General features: G+C 38.5%; 1 protein-coding gene across 1 annotated transcript in view; it reads left to right on the top strand.

The window, feature by feature from the left end:
* The first annotated feature begins 519 nt into the window (after positions 1-519).
* The window catches only part of MTMR8 (myotubularin related protein 8), a 60,560-nt gene continuing 42,651 nt past the window's right edge, over positions 520-18,428 (top strand). Inside the window, exons 1-2 of the mRNA XM_045847380.1 lie at positions 520-543; positions 896-1,072. Coding sequence (XP_045703336.1) covers positions 520-543; positions 896-1,072 — 201 coding nt within the window. The remainder of the gene's footprint in view (positions 544-895; positions 1,073-18,428) is intronic.

Raw genomic sequence — 18,428 nt, forward strand, 5'->3', positions numbered from 1 at the left:
AGGAGTAAGAGGAAGGTATGCTTATAAACCATTTCAAAAAAATATTGTATGATGACTTCCTCATGGTATGACAGCTAAGAAGCTCTTCGGAAAGCCGGTTGCCAAGAAAGTACAATCTGGTATCTCCGCAGGGTGTCATCACTGTTAACATTAGAGACTAGTAAAATGATATAGGTGCTCAGAATCCGTACAGCATCAAAAGGTGTGAGAAGGGTGGCTGTACTCGGGCTTGAGACTTAAGAACTCTTGGACCAAATCTGGAGTTTGAATCGGAACTCAGCTCTCCCAAAGAAAAGGGCATTTGCCAGACACCAAGATGGCGGGAGCGACCACCAGGGAACTGTCGCGATAGGAGAGTCCGCGAGGCTCAAGTGACGAGAACTTGAGCCTGAGAGCGTTAGCCGCGATCGGAGGGCGGGGGCAGGAGCTCTGGTTGGGCGAGCCGGCGAGGCGGCAAAGGCAAACCGGCTGCCGAGACAGCTCGAGGAGCGCTGAGGACTTCGAGCTGGGACAGCGGTCATGGACCACATCACGGTGACGAAGGTAAGGAGAAGGGTTAGGCGAGGCCGGGAGCCCATAGTTACTTGTCGGTACTTAGCCCCGAGCGCGGGCACACCCCGTCAAGTCTCCTCAGGATGCTCTTTGACATCCCGTTCCCCGTCCGGTCCCGGACCCGCGTTCCCCCTTCTTACTTCACACCCCCTTTGAATATGTAATAATATTTAGTTAATATTTAGAAACTGAGTTCTTCCCTCAAGTTCCCCCCTCAGAACCCTTCTGCGGGCGGTGGCAGCGTGGAGCTCAGGTGGTGTGCGCCAACCGTTCCCTCACGCGCCGCGACCCTCGCTAGCGACACGCCCCAGCCATTACCTCGCACACCCCCTTTTACACCCAGTCGCCGTGCTCGCAACCTCCTTTCTCGAATATCCTACACGGCATCGCCTCCGGAGAGTTACTTCTTTTACCCCGAGTTTCCCGAGCCCTCTCTGGACTCCCTGAGCCCCTAAACCTGCCTGGAGGCTTGTCCGGACCGCCACCACGGCCCCCCGCCCCAGCTCCCCGGAGCGTGTGGGTGCGTTTGGGGGGCGCGGGGGGCGACAGCGTCTCTTCAGCCCCACTCGAGCGGTGGGATGATGAGTTCTACCAGAACTGCTCAGCCGGGAGCAACAACCCAAAAAGTAGCATTCACTGCCAGGCTGGTGGGCGCCCATTGGCGGCCGACTCCCTGTTAGAGCCACTTCGACGCCTTTTTTCTCCTTTCCGAACCCTACTCTTGCCCTCCCCAACCTCGGCCACTTCCCAAATCCACCTCCTCCTAGGAGTTTTCTCTGTACCATCCGAGGCTGAGGATCAGAGAAGAGCTCGCAAGTGGGCTCTGCTTAAGTTTTGTTTTCTGTCGATCTTAGGAAAACGTTACCGAGGCTGTAACTGAAGTCCGCGTCAAAGTCAGTATGTGGTCATTGAAAGGGCACGGGTTTTGAAGCCACGAATGCTGCTCCCCCCAACTACTAGCTGATGACTTTGGACAAATTATCCATATTTTGCCATGTATAATGCCCACCCACGTTTCTGGCCCAAACTTTCAGGAAAAATGTTTTCCGTTTTAATAATTAATTAATTGATTCATTAATATTTAGAAACTAAACAGATGATCGTATTCCAGGGAATTGTTTTGCATTCAGATATCATTATTGCTTTCTGGAATTACACTTTTAACACATAAATATAAATAAAAATTAAAAACATGTATATAGATGCAGAATTAGTACTACCCATGTACAATGCACATCCTTATTTTTTCCTCAACAATTTGGGCAAAAAAGTGGGAATTATACAGGGAAAACTATGGTATTTAACCTATTTAAATCATTTCTCCGTTACCAAATGTGAAGTTTGCTTTGCTCACTTCAGATACTGGTTGGGAAGACTAGAGAAAATGGTGTCTATGTAAGCTTTTTTTTTTTTTTACCTAGAAAAGTGTTCTTTCCACTTGTTGACTCAAGATCAAGATGCTGTCTGATGGGCAAAACAGACACGCCAACTTTCAGACCTCCTCTTTCCTGACTTCTCCTTCTTTAAGCCCATTCTCCGATGAAGATAACCACATCCCCTGTTACTTCTATCCTTAACTTTTTCTTGGTTCTTTCCTTTTCAGGTCATGTCATCTGTACCCATTTCCCTGGCATGGTATAGGAAGGTGGCACCATCAAAGAAAGGGGCTTCTCCATCCTCTCCTCTCCACCCACCTAACCCTGGGCCACACTGCCCACTTCAAAATTAGCTGGTTTGAAATGCTCCCTTTGTTTTTCTTCCAACCTGGAGAAGAGGGGGAGGCAAAACTTTCTTCGTGCTTGAATGTTATAATATTAAAATATTTAAAATATTAAAATCTCCCTGATGGAGGATTAAAGCTATAAACTGGGCTAGCTGTATTATATGAGAAAAGATACCATTATTCTCCCCATGTAAAAATAATAATAGCAGCTAACATATTGAGTATTCAACTATGTGGTAGCAATTAACACAATTCAACTGTGTTAATTGCTTTACATGAAATAGGTATTGATCCTTAAAGCAACCTATAAGGGAGGTACTATTATAACTCCCATGTTACACATGAGGAAGCTGAGATCCATGGAGGTGAAATGACTTGCCTAATAAAGATAAAAGTGCTCAGTTTCAGACTGGTGGGGAGACAGAGTTAGTGTTCAAGAAAATTTTAATATGCATCATGACCAGACTTCACATTTACTGCGTGGATGGTATTATAAATCTTGGAATGCAAATTAAAACTCCAAATGAAAACTTAGTTCTTTAAATAAAATTGATATTATTTTTGGTGCCTGGAAGGGTTTTGAGTGCCCACAGGTGGTATGCTTCCACAGCTCTATTTTTTCTTTTATTATTATTATAAGTTGCTGGGAAGGATTAGGCTTGCAGTAATAGCTAGGGATGAAAATGGCCTCTCTTTTGTTAAATTACTATTTCCACAAAAGGGAGAGACTTCAGTTTTCTCCATCTGAGATCAAAGAGATAACCATGAGCTTGTCAGTTATTAGCTCTGCCTGTCAAATACAAAAGTGACTTTTATTTTTGGTTTTTGCTTGTATTTACTTCTATTCTTGCGAAGACTTTTAATAAAACTGTATTGAAGTGTAACATATATATAGAAAAGTTTATAGATTATAAGTTTATACTCTGTGAATGAATGTTCACAAACTGCACATACCCATGTAACCAACACCCAGATCAAGAAATAGAACCTTACCAGGAGTCTTCTCATTCCTCTTCTAGTCAATACCTCTCTCAAGGGTAACCACTATCCTCACTTCTAGCAGGATAGATTAGTTTGCCCTTTTTTGTACTTAGTATAAATGGATTCATATATACTTTTTTGTGTCTGGCTTATTTTGCTTGACATTATGTTTGAAAGCTTCATCCATATTATTCCTGAGAGTTATAGATAATTCTCATTGCTATATAGCATTCCATTTTGTTAACATGCCACCTGTGGTTTATAGTGATTTATCCAGTCTTCTATTGATGGGGAATTTCTAGTTCTGGCTGTTATAAATAGAATGTTTTCTTGATGGGTATACATATACATTTTTTGTTGGAATATACACAGGTATAAAATTTCTGGATCATAAGATATGCATATATTCAGATAGAGTAGATACTACCAATTTTTCACTCTCATCCCCTATGTGTGAAAGAGGAGCTGTCTTTTTAAGTTATAACCTTGGGATTTAACAACAATATTTGTATCACATCAGAGCTACCCAAAAGTTCAGTGACTGTCCTGTCTGAACCAGAATTTGTTCTTTGTACTTCCCCCCACCCTGTCACTCCTGTGTGTCAGTTAGCACCTACAATTCTTCTAGGTGTCAGTTGGCACTGAGAATTAATTACCTTTCTGTTCCAGAATGGAACTTTATTAATTAGGATTTTCAGTTAACATTGAGTTTCAGCTGGCTTAGAAATGTACTAGAGTGATTAAGAGTGTATGCTTGGAGCCAGACTGTCTGCATTCAAACCTCAACTCTTCTATTTCACTAAATTTGCGATCTTGGCAAATATGTACCTTCTCTATGCCTGAGTTTCTTCATCTGTAAAAAGGTGGTGGTAATAATAGTACCAATTGCACAGGGTTGTTATAAGGATTCAATGAGTTAATATTTGTAAAAGTACTTAGACCACTGCCTGGTACATCATAGGTGCTTAATTTAGCTATAAATTACTATCATAATTATTAGTTATTAGTTACAAAACCCCACAAAGGGAGTTGTTAGGGTATATAGCTGTCTTATAGCAACTGCCCTCTAGGATCTCTCAATCAAGTAAAGTGATAAGAGCAAGCATAAGATCCAAGAATGAAAGTGAGAACTTTCATGAGAAGGACAAATGAAATACTGTTGGAGTTTAAAGGCAAAAAAAGGTCCAGTTCTAGATGAAGTGTAAACAGTATGAAATGAAGAAAGCTTTGTGGAAGGAGTGGCATTTAAGCTCAGTCTGAATAATAAATAAGATTTTACTCTTCAGAGATTGGGGAGGTGAGAGGGATTCCCTGCCAAGAAAAGTGCAAGAGCGTAAGCTCAGGGGCAAGTAACTCATTGGAGCAAGGCAGTGAGAGAGATGTCTCAAGGAAGTTGGAGAGATACATTTTGTAGATTGTAGAAGACCTTGTTTGAATTTGGTTCTATAGGTAGCAGAGCTGCTAAAGCTTTGTAAGTCTACAAATGTAGAATATAAAAGTTAGAACGTTTTAAAAGATTATCTAAATGCAGATTGGAAATGCAGTTTCTTTTGGCATGATGGAAATGTTCTAAAATTATATTGTGGTGATGGTCGTACAACTCTGTAAATTTACTTTAAAAATCATTGGACTGGGCGCTCAAAACAAGTGCATTTTATGGTCTTGTGAGTTCAGTAAATCTGCAAATGAATGAATGAATGAATGAATGCATGAATAAGTAAATAAGATCATTTGGTCATAGCCCAAACCTCTCATTTCACGGATGTGAAAGCTGAGGCCCAGCGGGCTCAAGTTTCTTGCTAAGTCAAATGTTTAGCAAGTGGCAGAGCCAGCATTGTCTTTTTGTTGTTTAGTATGCATGATTGGTTCAGACTGATAAATGTGTGGAATTAGCATTGAAACAAGAGCCAAGATAGTTGAAAGGGCCAGGTGGGTATAGAATGCTATTCTGGATAATAGTAGTAATAAGTAATAATACTTTATAGTACTTTACAAAGTGCTTTTCAATCCACCCTACCTGCTCTCAAGATTACTATTTATGTGAAGCTTTCCTAAAAGCAGGCAATTTTTGGCTTGACTTCTAGGAAACTAAGAAACAAATTTAGTGTTCAATCATACTAACTACATTAGCCCTTGTACTTAGTATAATTGCTTCCTCTACCTTTTCATGGCTTTGATTTTCTGTTTTTATAACCTAATTATAAATCTGTCTTTTATTATAAACCACCTCAAATTAATTTAGGGAAGAGGCAGGCTCAGAATACATCAAGATAAAACTGGGTAAAGTGTTTTTTATTGTCAAGAAAATGTGATTTCCAGAGTTGAGGATAGTAGTCCCCTTACAGTTCTCAAAGTCCAAATTCACTTGGCTCTCCTTTGATTCTTTCAGTCAAGAAAACAGTGTAATATAGTGTGGGGAAAATATGAACAGACAGAGCTGGGTTTGAATTCCAGATGTATTATTTCTTAGCTCTGAGTTCTTGGCCAGATCACACAAATGCTCTGAATATCATTTTCCTCATTCGTGAAATGGGGATAATATTTACCTCTTGGGACTATGACGAAGATTAAGATAAGGTATGATGAGGGCCTGGCACATACTAAGTGCTCCATAATTGTGTGTTGCTTTCTGTTTTCATCTGGTCCAAATAGTGGTAGAGGCTGTAGTATACACTAGTCCTGGCAGGTCTCAAAGATCTGCCTGTCTCAAAAAGGGAGATTTTCCTGAGTATCCAGAGTGGCTCTTGGTACTACAGTGCAAAGACAGAGGTTACCCAGGAAGCCCTGATGGCAGTGGTCTGGCATTTTGGCCACTATTTTATAAGCTTTGGAATCGTATTTCTCACCACCAAAACCTCTTTGGACCTCACTTTGTATTTTGCTGTTATTTCTAGAAACCACTGGGATTTGTTTTAGGGTTGTGTGTTTTTAGATATTGTTTTGTGGTTTTGTGGTATAATACTTAAATACGTTAGAAGGATTTTTAAGAGTTAATAAATTAATTTTAATAATTATAAGTATAGACATAGAATTTTTAAAGGTCTTGTAACACTTCCAAATATTTTTTTGATCACTGCTAGGTGTTGTCTAGATCTCTTGGCTGTAAGAGTTAGAGAAGGAAAGGTAAACAAATGTAGGAACATATATAACCAAACAAATAGAATTAAATACCTTTGCTCTGGCTAGCATTGTTCAGAAAATGTCTATTTTGGAAGATCAATTTTTTTAGCATTTGGTAAGGTTTATTATAAATAAAAACTTTTTGCCCTGGCTGGCATAGCTCAGTGGATTGAGCGTGGACTGCGAACCAAAGTATCGCAGGTTCGGTTCCCAGTAAGGGCACATGCCTGGGTTGCAGGCCACGGCCCCCAGCAACTGCACATTGATGTTTCCCTCTCTCTATCTTTCTCCCTCCCTTCCCTCTCTAAAAATAAATAAATGAAATCTTTTAAAAAAAAGAAAAAGAAGACAATAAAAAATAAAAATAAATAAAAACTTTTCTTGATGGATTACTATATTTCACCCTATGTCTTTTATGTGTTAAATATTTAGTTTGGTTACTCCTAATTTTTTTAAAAGATTTTATTTCTTTATTTTTAGAGAGGGAAGGGAGGGAGAAAGAGAGAGAGAGAAACATCGATGTGCAGTTGCTGGGGGCCGTGGCCTGCAACTCAGGCTTGTTCCTTGACTGGGAATCGAACATGTGATGCTTTGGTTTGCAGCCCGCACTCAATCCAGTGAACTACGCCAACCAGGGCTACTCCTAAATTTTTTTTTTACTGTTGTTCAATTACAGAAAGATTTTTTGATGAGCTCTAAAGACATTTTCTTTATTTGAGAAATCTATTCTGGACAGGAAATCAGGAGACCTGGGTTCTAGTCCCAGCTCTGATACTGACATGCTGTGTGACCTTAGGTTTCATTTTTCTCACAAGTAAAACAATATCTACCCTTTATTGAGCAATTACACTGTGCCAGGCACTATTCTAAATGCTTTATGTCAGCATTACATATCTATATATACTCAGGTAACACAACAATGCCATTATTATCTTCATTTTAAATATGTAGAAATCAAGACCCAGAAAGCTTGAGCAGGTTGCTGAGAGCCAGAATATGAAGCAGACAGCCTGTGACGCAAAAGCCTGCACTGTACTGCTTCAATAAAGTGAGCAGGTTGGATTATACTATCATTTCCTAAACTTTGTTCCTGATGATTACTAGTCCCGCAAGATACGTTGTTTGAAAAAAATAAAAAGGATTTCAAGGTAAAATATGTTGATACCATAAACACTGTGGAGATCTGTAGTGAATTTTCACCATTAAAATCTCTGAGAAACCCTGTAATAAAGAATCCTGCTTATATTTGTTTAACCCAGTGTTTCCCTAACCGGACCACACTGTGTGTGTGTGTGTGTGTGTGTGTGTGTGTGTGTGTGTGTGTGTGTTTGCACCAGTTAACATCCTGTGGAACTAGGGTTCATAGAACCTAGTTTTAAATTTGCTTTGATTGGAGGAGTGCTGAAAAATAGAGCATGAGAAGGCATAAATTCAAGGCAAGTCTAGGTTGCATTTTTAACACTTGCTTCAAATGACTTTGTACATACACAGAAGACTTCATTTACCCTCTACCTTTTCCTTTCCTCCCTCCTGCCCCCTCACATATTTTCTTGGTTATTACTTTAAAGAAGAGACCTAAATCAGAGACGCTTGTTGTGAAAATAGGTGAAAGCCTTTTTAATATGTGCAGGGCAGCTGTTGTTTTCATGATGAACTCTCTCTGCTGTCCGAGGTGAGGCCACATGGGATAGCGGTTATGTTAGACATGTGTACTGCTGATGGATTTCATTACACTGTTGTTTTTCCTGGAGCCAGATGTCTCATTTGTATTTGTTTTTGTAGTGTATCCAAGTTATTACCAATAACTGTGGAAAATCAGGATAGTAAATGGATTCTGAGAGCTCTGAAGTGTACCTGATCTCTTCTTTTCCTTTCTTCTCTTCCTGGAAGGGAAATGAAAAAAACAAAACAAAACAGCCCAGTTATCCCTGGAGCAGTAATTTTCAACCAGTGTGCCGTGGCGCAGTGGTGCACTGCAAGAAGTTTTTTGGTTTTGTTTTTTAATTATTTGATTGTTGTTCAATTACAGTTGTCTGAGTTTACCCCCCACCAAGAGTCTTTAAAACATCCGATACCAGACTATTAGGTCAGGGGCACTGACCTCTTTTCCCTTAAATTGTCAAATACAAAATGACAACAGCCTAACACAACAATAGCTGCCCAGTGTGAATGAATCAAAATTATACCTATTTTTATCAGAATGGCAAAAAATATGTTTTTAATGTGCTGCAGAATTTTAGTTATTAGTTTATGTGTGCCATGAGATGAAAAAGGTTGAAAATCACTGTCCTAGAGCAAAGATTTTGTAAACGTCAGTGCTCTGTCTATAGCCAGAGAGTGCAAAACTAACAAAGCAGTTGGGTATCCTGCCTGGGAATTAGAGTCTGTATAGTATCTAGCAGGAGTCAATCTCCCCTCTCTCCCTCCCTTCTTTCCTTCCTTTCTTCCACTCCTCTTCCTTCTCCTCTTCTTTTCCTCCTTTCTTCCCTCCTTTTCTCCATCATCTCTTTCCTTTTTTCCTCATGTTCTTTCTCTTCCCTCCTTCCCTTTTCTCCACCCCCACCATCTCCTTCCCTCTTTTTCTCCCTTTCTCTCCTACCTCCCCTTTCCTTTCCTCCCTTTATGCCTCTTATGTCTCTACCCTTATCTCTCCCTCTTTTTCTTTCTCTCACACCACCCCTGCTCTACACACATACACACACATACATATTCTATGGGACCCAGGTTTCTGTGAGATAAAAGCAGGTCTCCTACAAGGTCTCACCTGTAAATGGACACATATTCCCTGCAGTGTGGAGCCCTAAGGAAGTACATAGCAACAGTTTCAGTATCAACAGTCCCCACTCCAAGACTTCCTCCAGTACTACCCTCCAACACGAACACAACACTCTTCATACATGGACATTGCAGCCTTTTGTTAGGCAGTGCCCTGGGCCTTAGTAGAGCTCCTTCCAAGTGGCCAGTGTTTATCATTGAGCATCTCCTGCCATTCAAGGCTGCCTGTCCTGGGACAGTGTCTCTTAGGAGAGAGCTAAGGATGTGTTATAGTTTAAATTTCTACTCCTCAACCTCTTGCCCATTCTTTTCCTGAATTGTGACTTTTCCTAACCATGAGACAGTAAGCCTCTATTGCAACTGGCACTGATTTCTCCTATTAACTTAATCACAGTTCCTCTGGCAGTAGCAAGCGTACTTTCCTTTAATTGTCGATTGGCTAATGAGATCACGTGCTTTTACCAAACTATTCTTATCAAGTTTATATAATCTTCTGCATTCAGATTAGCAAAGGCCTACCTGCAACTGCCCCATCAGGAAAGGAAATTGTATGCACTCGTGTTTCTCTTGCAGCATTACTTGTAGCTTTTCCCACATACATTTCTATGCCCCACCCCCACTCCTACTCTTCTACTTATTCTGTGGCTAAACATTATTGAGGATTCTTTTTCTCTCCTCCTCTTTCTTAATCCATTTGGGATGCTATAACAAAATACCACAGACTGGGTGGCTGATAAACAACAAATGTATTTCTTATAGTTCTAGAGGCTGGAAGTCCAAGATTAGGGTGGTTAGCATGGCTGGGTTCTGGTAAAGTCCCTTTCAAGGTTGCAAACTGTCAGCTACTCACTGTCCTCACATTGTGGAGACAAGGAATCTCTCTGGAGCCTCTTTTTTAAGGGTACTAATTCTACTAATCCTGTTTAGGTTATAATCTCCTCCCAAAGGTCCTACCTCCAAATACAGTAATATTAGGCATTAGGATTTTAACATATGACTTTTGAGGGGACACAAACATTCAGAGCATAGCAACTTTCTTCTCCATTTGGGGTTTGACCTTAAAATGTCTCCTGGGTTTTAGTAGTTTTTTTTTTCCTTTATCTTACATTGGACCTCCTGAGTCTCGCTTTTCGTTTATTCACTCTACTCCTGCTCTGGCCTTATCCTTCCACTTTACCTCCGTCCCTTCTGCAATTGCATACTTCTTGCTCCCTTCCTCCTTTTTCTCCAGCCACTGTGTAGCCTTCTGTATCTGTCCTTCTAGCAAGGGTTACTCTATGCTGGAAGTACATGCCTTCCTAGCCTGTACAGGAATATGCTAGTTTTGGGGGGGAGGGGATTGGAAATGAGTGTTTTTTATTGCAGTTAAAAATAACATTAGATTTACCCTCTTATTCATTTTTAAGTGTACTGTTCAGTAGTGTTAAATATATTCACATTATTGTGCAACATATCTCTAGAACATTTTCATCTTACAACACTGAAACTCTCTACTTACTAAACACTAATTTCCTCTTCCAGCACCCCTCCCCTTAGCAACCATCTTTCTACTTTCTGTTTATATAATTTTGACCACTTTAGATACTTCATATGAGTGGAATGATAAAGTATTTGTCCTCTTGTGACTGACTTATTTCACTTAGCATAATATCCATGTGGCAGGATGTCCTTTTTAAAGGCTGAAAAGTATTCCATTGTGTATAAATACCACATTTTTTTTATCCATTCATATGTGCAGGGACATTTGGGTTGCTTCCACCTTTTGGCTATTGTGAATAATGATGCAGTGAACAAGGGTGTGTGAACATCTTTTTTAAGATCCTGCTTTAAATTATTTAGATATATATTCATAAGTGGAATGCTTGGTATATTTGGTAATTCTTTAAAAAAATTTCCACCTTTGCTTTAGTTTCACTTACTTTTATTGCCTGTGCTTTTTGTGTCATTCACTTTTAAGAAATAATTACCAGATCCACTGTCTTGACTCTCTTCTCCTGACATTTATTGCAGGAATTATATAACTTTTGGAATTACTTTTAGGCCTTTAGTCCATTTTGAGTTAATTTTTGTACATTATATCAGGTAAGGGTCCAACTCCAGTACGGGTTTTTACAACCTTGTTAGGTTTATTCCTAGGCATTTTATTCCTTTTGTAGCAATTGTGAATGGGATTGTTTTCTTAATTTCCCTTTCTGTTGGTTTGTTATTGGCATATAAAAATGCAACTGATTTCTGGATATTAATTTTTTATCCTGCTACTTTGCTGAATTCATTTATCAGTTCTAATAGTTTCTTGGTGGAATCTTTGAGATTTTCTGTGTACAGTATCATGTCATCTGCAAATGAAGACAAGTTTACTCTTCCTTTTGAATATGGATGCTTTTGTTTCTTCTTGTCTGATTGCTATGGGTATGACTTCCAGTACTATGCTGAATAAGAGAGGTGAAAGCAGACATCCCTGTCTTGTTCCCAATATTAAGGGGAATGCTTGTAGTTTCTGCCTGTTGAGTATGACACTGGCAGTAGGTTTGTTATATTTGGTCTTTATTATGTTTAAGTTTGTTCCCTCTAATCCCACTTTGCTGAGAGTTTTTATCATAAATCGGTGCTGGATTTTATCAAATGCTTTTTATGCATCTGTTGATATGATCATGTGGTTATAATCCTTCATTTTGTTTATGTGGTGAATCACATTTATTGATTTGTAAATGTTGTACCAACCTTGTATTCCCAGAATAAATCCCACTTGATAATGGCGTATGATCTTTTTGATGCATTGCTGTATTTGGTTTGCTAATATTTTGTTGAGGATTTTAGTGTCTTACGTTCATCGGGGTATTGGCCTATGATTTTCTTTCCTTGTAGTGTCTTTATCTGGTTTTGGAATTAGGATTATGGTGGCCTCATAAAATGAGTTTGGGAGCCTTCCCTCCTGTTGAATTTTATGAAATAGTTTGAGAAGGGGAGGTGTTCAATGTTCTCAGAATGTTTGGTAAAATTCCCCTGGGAAGCCATCTGGTCCAGGGCTTTTGTTTGTTGGGAGTTTTTTGATTACTGCTTCAATTTAACTAGGTGTGATCTGTCTGTTCAGATTCTCTGATTCTTCCCAATTAAATTTTGGAAGATTGCATATTTCTAGGAATTTATCCATTTCATCCAGTTTGTCTGCATATAATTGTTTGTAATATTTTTTATAACCCATTGTATTTCTTTGGTGTCCATTGTTATTTCTCCTCTTTCATTTCTGATTGTATTTATTTGAGTCTTTTCTCTTTTTTTCTTGATGAGTCTGGTTAAATGTTTGTCAATCTTGTTTATCTTCTCAGAGAACTAGCTCTTGGAATCATTGATCTTTTGTATCTTTTTTTAGACTCTATTTTTTTTATTTCTGCTCTGATCTTTATTATTTCCTTCCTTCTACTCAATTTGGGCTTTGTTCTCTTTCAAGTTCCTTTAAGTGTGAAGTTAGATTGTTTTTTTGATCTTTTTCTTATTTTTTGAGATAGGCCTGTAATGTTATGAATTTCCTTCTGAGATTGCTTTTCCCGTGTCCCACAAATTTTGGATTGTTGTGTCCTCATTTTAATTTGTTTTAAGGTATCTTTTGATTTCTTCCTTGATCTCCTTGTTGACCCATTCATTGTTTAATAACATGTTATTTAGCTTCCATGTCTTTTGTATGTTTTTCTGTGTTCTTCTTGTGATTGATTTCTAGTTTCATAGCATTGTGGTCTGAGAAGATGCTTGATATGATTTCAGTCTTCCTAAATTTATTGAGACTTGTTTTGTGCCATAACATGTGGTTTCTCCTAGAAAATGTTCCATGTGCACTTGAAAAGTATGTATATTCTGCCCTGGCTGGCGTAGCTCAGTGGATTGAGCAAGGGCTGAGAACCAAAGCCTTGCAGGTTCAATTCCCAGTCAGGGCACATGCCTGGGTTGCAGGCCATGGCCCCAAGCAACCGCACATTGATGTTTCTCTCTCCCTCTCCCCCTTCCCTCTCTAAAAATAAATAAATAAAATCTTAAAAAAAGAGAAAAGTATGTATATTCTGCTGCTTGGGGATGAAATGTTATCTGAAGATATCAATTAAATCCATTTGATCTAGTGTGTCGTTTAAGGCCGCTGTCTCCTTATTGATTTTTTGTCTGGAAGATCTATCCAATAAAGTAAAGGGGTGTTAAAATCCCCGGCTGTGACTATGTTTCTGTCGATTTCTCTCTTTATGTCCGTCAAGATTTGCTTCACATATTTAGGTGCCCCTATGTTGGGTGTATAAATGTTGACTAGGGTTATATCCTCTTGTTGGATTGTTCCCTTTATCATTAGATAGTACCCTTCTTTGTCTCTTACTGTAGCATTGGTTTTAAAGTCTATTCTGTCAGATATAAGTACTGCTACCCCAGCTTTTTCCCCCTTTCCATTTGCATGAAATATCATTTTCCATCTCCTTGCTTTTAGTCTGTGTGTATCTTTGATCTGAAATGGGTCTCTTGGTGGCAGCATATATATGGGTCTTTTTTTCTTATCCATTCAGCTACCCCTATGTCTTTTGGTTGGAGCATTTAAGCCATTTATATTTAAGGTGATTATTGATAGATGTGTATGTAGTGCCATTTTATTGTTAGACTATTTTCTTCCTCAGTTTTCTTCAAGATTATAGGGGAAGGGAGGGAGAAAGAGAGGGAGAGAAACATCAATATGTGGTTGTCTCTCGTGTGCCCCCTAGTGTGAAATTTGCACACATGCATGCAGTAGCGGGAAGACAGGGTGAAGAGACATAGAAAGATGGCCATCCGCAAGTGAAAGAGAGAGCCTGGGACAGATTCTTCCCTCACACCCCCAGAAGGAACCAACCCTGATGACACCTTGATTTAGTACTTTATTCTCCAGAACTGTAAGGCAATACATTGCTGTTGTTTAAGCTACCTAGTTTGTGATACTTTGTTACAGCAGCCCTAGCAAACTAATAGACTAATTTTTTATTGATGATTTTGCCTCTGTCTTCATGAGAGATATTGGTCTGTACTTTCCCCCTTTTTATTATTATTATGTTATGAATATTTATCACAGTGCCTATTCTCTTAATAATTTTTAAAGCATACAATACAGTACTGATAATTATGGGTACAATGTCGTGCAGCAGAAATCTTTTCTGGTTTCTCTAGTAAGGTAATCCTGGCCTTACAGAATGAGTTAGGAAGTATTCCCTCTGCTTCTGTTTTCTAGAGGAGATAGTAGAGAATTGGGATAGTTTCTTTTTTAAGTGTTCAGTAGAATTCACCAGTGAACCCATCTGGACCTGGTACTATCTTTTTTGGAATATTATTAATTATTGATTCAATTTCTTTAATAAATATAAGCCTATTCAGATTATCTATTTGTCCTGTGTGAGTTTTTATAGAGGTATTGGTCCATTTTATCTAGGTTATCAAATTTGTAGTTGTACAATTATTTATAATATTTATTATCATTTTAATGTCTGATAGTGATGGCTTCTCTTTCATTTCTGATATTAGTAATTTGTGTTTTCTTTCTCTCTTTTTCTGTGTTGTTCATTGACCTGGCTAGATATATAACAATTTTTACTGATTTTCACCGAACTAACTAGCTTTTGGTTTCATTAATTTTTCTCTGTTGTTTTCCTATTTTTTTATTTGATTGATTTATGCCCTAACTTTTATTATTTCTTTTCTTCTTCTTAATTTGAATTTAATTTGCTCTTCTTTTCTAGTTTCCTAAGGTATAAGCTTAGATTATTGATTTTTAGACATTTCTTATGCATTCAATGTTGTAAATTTCCCTCTAAGCATTGTTTTCACAAAAAATTTTATCTTCACTTATTTCACAATATTTTTAAATTTTCTTTTTTTTAAAGATTTTATTCACTTATTTTTAGAGAGAGAGGAATGGAGAAGGGGAAAGAAACATTGTGTGGCTGCCTCTTGTGCACTCCCCACCAGGGATCCAGCTTGCAACCCAGGCATGTGCCCTGACTTGGAATCGAACCAGTGAGCCTTTGGTTCACAGGCTGGTGCTCAATAAACTGAGCCACATCAGCCAGGGCTAAAATTTCTTTTGAAAGCTTTTTTTTTTTTTTGACCCATGTGTTACTAAAAAGTATGTTGTTTCGTTTCCATGTGTTTTGAGATTTCCCAGCTATCTTTCTGTAGTTGATTTCTAGTTTGTCTATTGTATTCTGAAAGCATACTTTGTATGATTTCTATTCTTTTAAATATGTTAAGATGTATTATATGGCACAAAATATGGTGTGTCTTGGTGAGTGTTCCGTATGAGAACTTGAGAAAAATGTATTCAGGCTGTTATAGGATGAAGTATTCCATAGACATCAATTAGATGCAGTTGATTGATGGTATTGTTCAGTTCAACTATGTCCTTAACGATTTCTTGCCTGCTGGATCTGTCAATAGAGGGGTGTTGAAGTCTCCAGCTATAGCAGGGGATTCATTTATTTCTCTTTGCACTTCTATCCATTTTTACCTCATTAAAGCTTGTTGTATCATCTTAGAGAATTTTATGTGATACTTCTCTTTCTCCCTGATAATCTTACTTAATACAGCTACAACTTTTCGTGTTAGCATGGCATATCTGTCTCCATCCCTTTACTGTTTTTTAGAAGATTTTATTTATTTATTTTCAGAGAGAGGGGAAGGGAGGGAGAAAGAGAGGGAGAGAAACATCGATGTGTGAGAGAAACATTGACCGGTTGCCTCTCTCACACCCCCAACTGAGGACCTAGCTCACAACACAGGTATGTGCCCTGACTGGAAATTGATCTGGCAACCTTTCAGTTTGCAGGCTGGTGCTTAATCCACTGAGCCAGAGCACCCAGGGCTCCATCCCTTTACTTTTAATGCATATGTGTCTTGAAGTTTAAAGTAATTTTTTTACTTTATTTTTATATTTACACTGTTACAGATGTCCCCTTATCCCCTGCTTTGCCCACCTCCCCCACCCTTCTCCTTCTCCCCCTCCCAGCCATCACCACACTGTTATCTGTGTCTATGGGTTGGTTATGCATATCTGTTCTTTGGCTAATCCCTTCACCTTCTTTTATCCAGTCTGCCTTTCCCCCCATCCCTCTGGAACAGCAGTCAATCTGTTCCATGTATCTGAGCCTGTTTCTGTTTTGTTTTTCAGTTTTTGTTTATTAGATTCCATAAATAAGTGAGATCATATGGTATTTCTCCTTCACAGACTGGTTTATTTCACTTAGCATACTAATCTCCAGGTGCATCCATGCTGTTGCAAAGGGTAAGATTTTCTTTTTTATATAGCTGCATAGTATTCTATTGTGTAAATGTACTACAGCTTTTTTATCCATGCATCTACTGATAGACACTTAGGTTGCTTCCAAATCTTGCCTATTGTAAATAACACTGCTATGAACATGGGGGTGTGTAGGTTCTTTTGAGTTGGTGTTTCAGGGTTCTTAGGATATATTCCCAGAGGTGGGATATCTGGATCAAAAGTAAAATCCATTTTTTAATTTTGGGGGCATCTGCATACTGTTTTCCATAGACACTTCACTAATCTGCATTCCCACCAACAGTGTACTAGGGTTCCCTTTTCTCCACAACCCCACCAGCACTTGTTGTTTGTTGATTTGGTTATGATGGCCATTCTGACCAGTGTAAAGTGGTATCTCATTGTGGGTTTAATTTGCATCTCTCTGATGGCTGGTGATGCTGAGCAAATTTTCATATGTCTGTGGACCATCTGTATGTCCTCTTTGGAGAAATGTCTATTCAGATCCTTTGCACATATTTTAATTGGATTATTTGTCTTCCTAGTGTTGTTATTTAAGTTCTTTATAAATTTTGGATATTAACCCTTTATCAGATGCATCATTGGCAAATATATTCTCCCATACAGTGGGAGAATATATTTGCCCATTTTCATTTCGTTGATGGTTTCTTTTGCTGTGCAGTAGCTTTTTAATTTGATACAGTCCCATTTGTTTGTTTTTCCCTTTGTTTCCCCTGCCCTAGGAAATATATTGGCAAAAAATATTGCTTTAAGAGATGTCTGAGATTTTACTGCTTCTGCTTTCTTCTAGGATTTTTATGGTTTCACAGCTTACATTTAAGTCTTTTATCTATTTTGAATTCATTCTTGTATATGGTGTAATCAGAACAGCCTACTACTGGCATGGGAACAGGAATATAGATCAGTGGAACAGAACAGAGAGCCCAGAAATAAACCCACACCTCTACGGTAAATATTTGACAGAGGATGCAAGCGCATGCAGTGGAGTAAAAACAATCTCTTCAATAAATGCTGTGGGGGGCATTAAACAGGTACATGCAAAAAATGAAACTAGACCACAGTTTACACCACATACAGGAATACAGTGGGTTCTTATAGACAATGTCAGGTTGGGTCCTTTTTTTGACACACACTGACAATCTTTTTTCTTTGGTGTATTTAGACCATTGACATTTAAAGTGATTTTTTAAAAATTTTTATTTATTTATCTTTAGAAAGGGAGGGAGAAAGAGAGGGAGAGAAACATCAATGTGTGGTTGCCTCTTACATGCCCCACACTGGGGACCTGGCCCATAACCCAGGCATGTGCCCTGAATGGGAATCCAACCTGCAACCCTTTGGTTTGCAGGCCAGTACTCAATCCACTGAGCTACACCAGCCAGGGCATACGTCTCTTAATTTTAAATGTATCTCTTCTAGACTAAATATTGCTGAGTCTTTTGTTTCAGTCCAGTCTATAAGTCTGTCTTTTAATTGATAAGTTAATTCATGTACATTTGTTGTAATTACTCTTACATTGGGACTTATTTCTGGCATTTCATTTTATATTTTTCATTTATGGCACTCTTTTTTGTTTGTTTTTTCCTTTCCCACTTTCCATTGGATAGATCAAGCTTTCTCCTGCTTTATATAAAGTTATATATTATATTTTCTTGCCCTTTAACTTAAGATCTAAACTGATGTTATTTGTCCCTATTGATAAACACACACAGTAACTGCAACTTCTCTCCAATGAGATAAGTATCTCAACAGGCTCTGTGTCTTATCTTCCACCCACACCTACCCCATCATGGTAACATCATATAGAAGGTTAATCCTTCCTAGAAGCCATGTTTCCTCCTTTCTTTTATAGTTTCTCCAGGGCTGATTTTGGAAAAAGAAACATAGATCATATTAGTTTGACACCTTGGCAGGAACTAGAAGGCCTCAAAGAAGTTCTGTGGCAAATTAACAGCATTTGTCTGACTTTGAATTATCTCACTTTAA

Source organism: Phyllostomus hastatus, unplaced genomic scaffold (genome assembly GCF_019186645.2).
Source record: "Phyllostomus hastatus isolate PE091 unplaced genomic scaffold, TTU_PhHast_1.1 phas_contig_551, whole genome shotgun sequence".
NCBI lineage: Eukaryota > Metazoa > Chordata > Mammalia > Chiroptera > Phyllostomidae > Phyllostomus > Phyllostomus hastatus.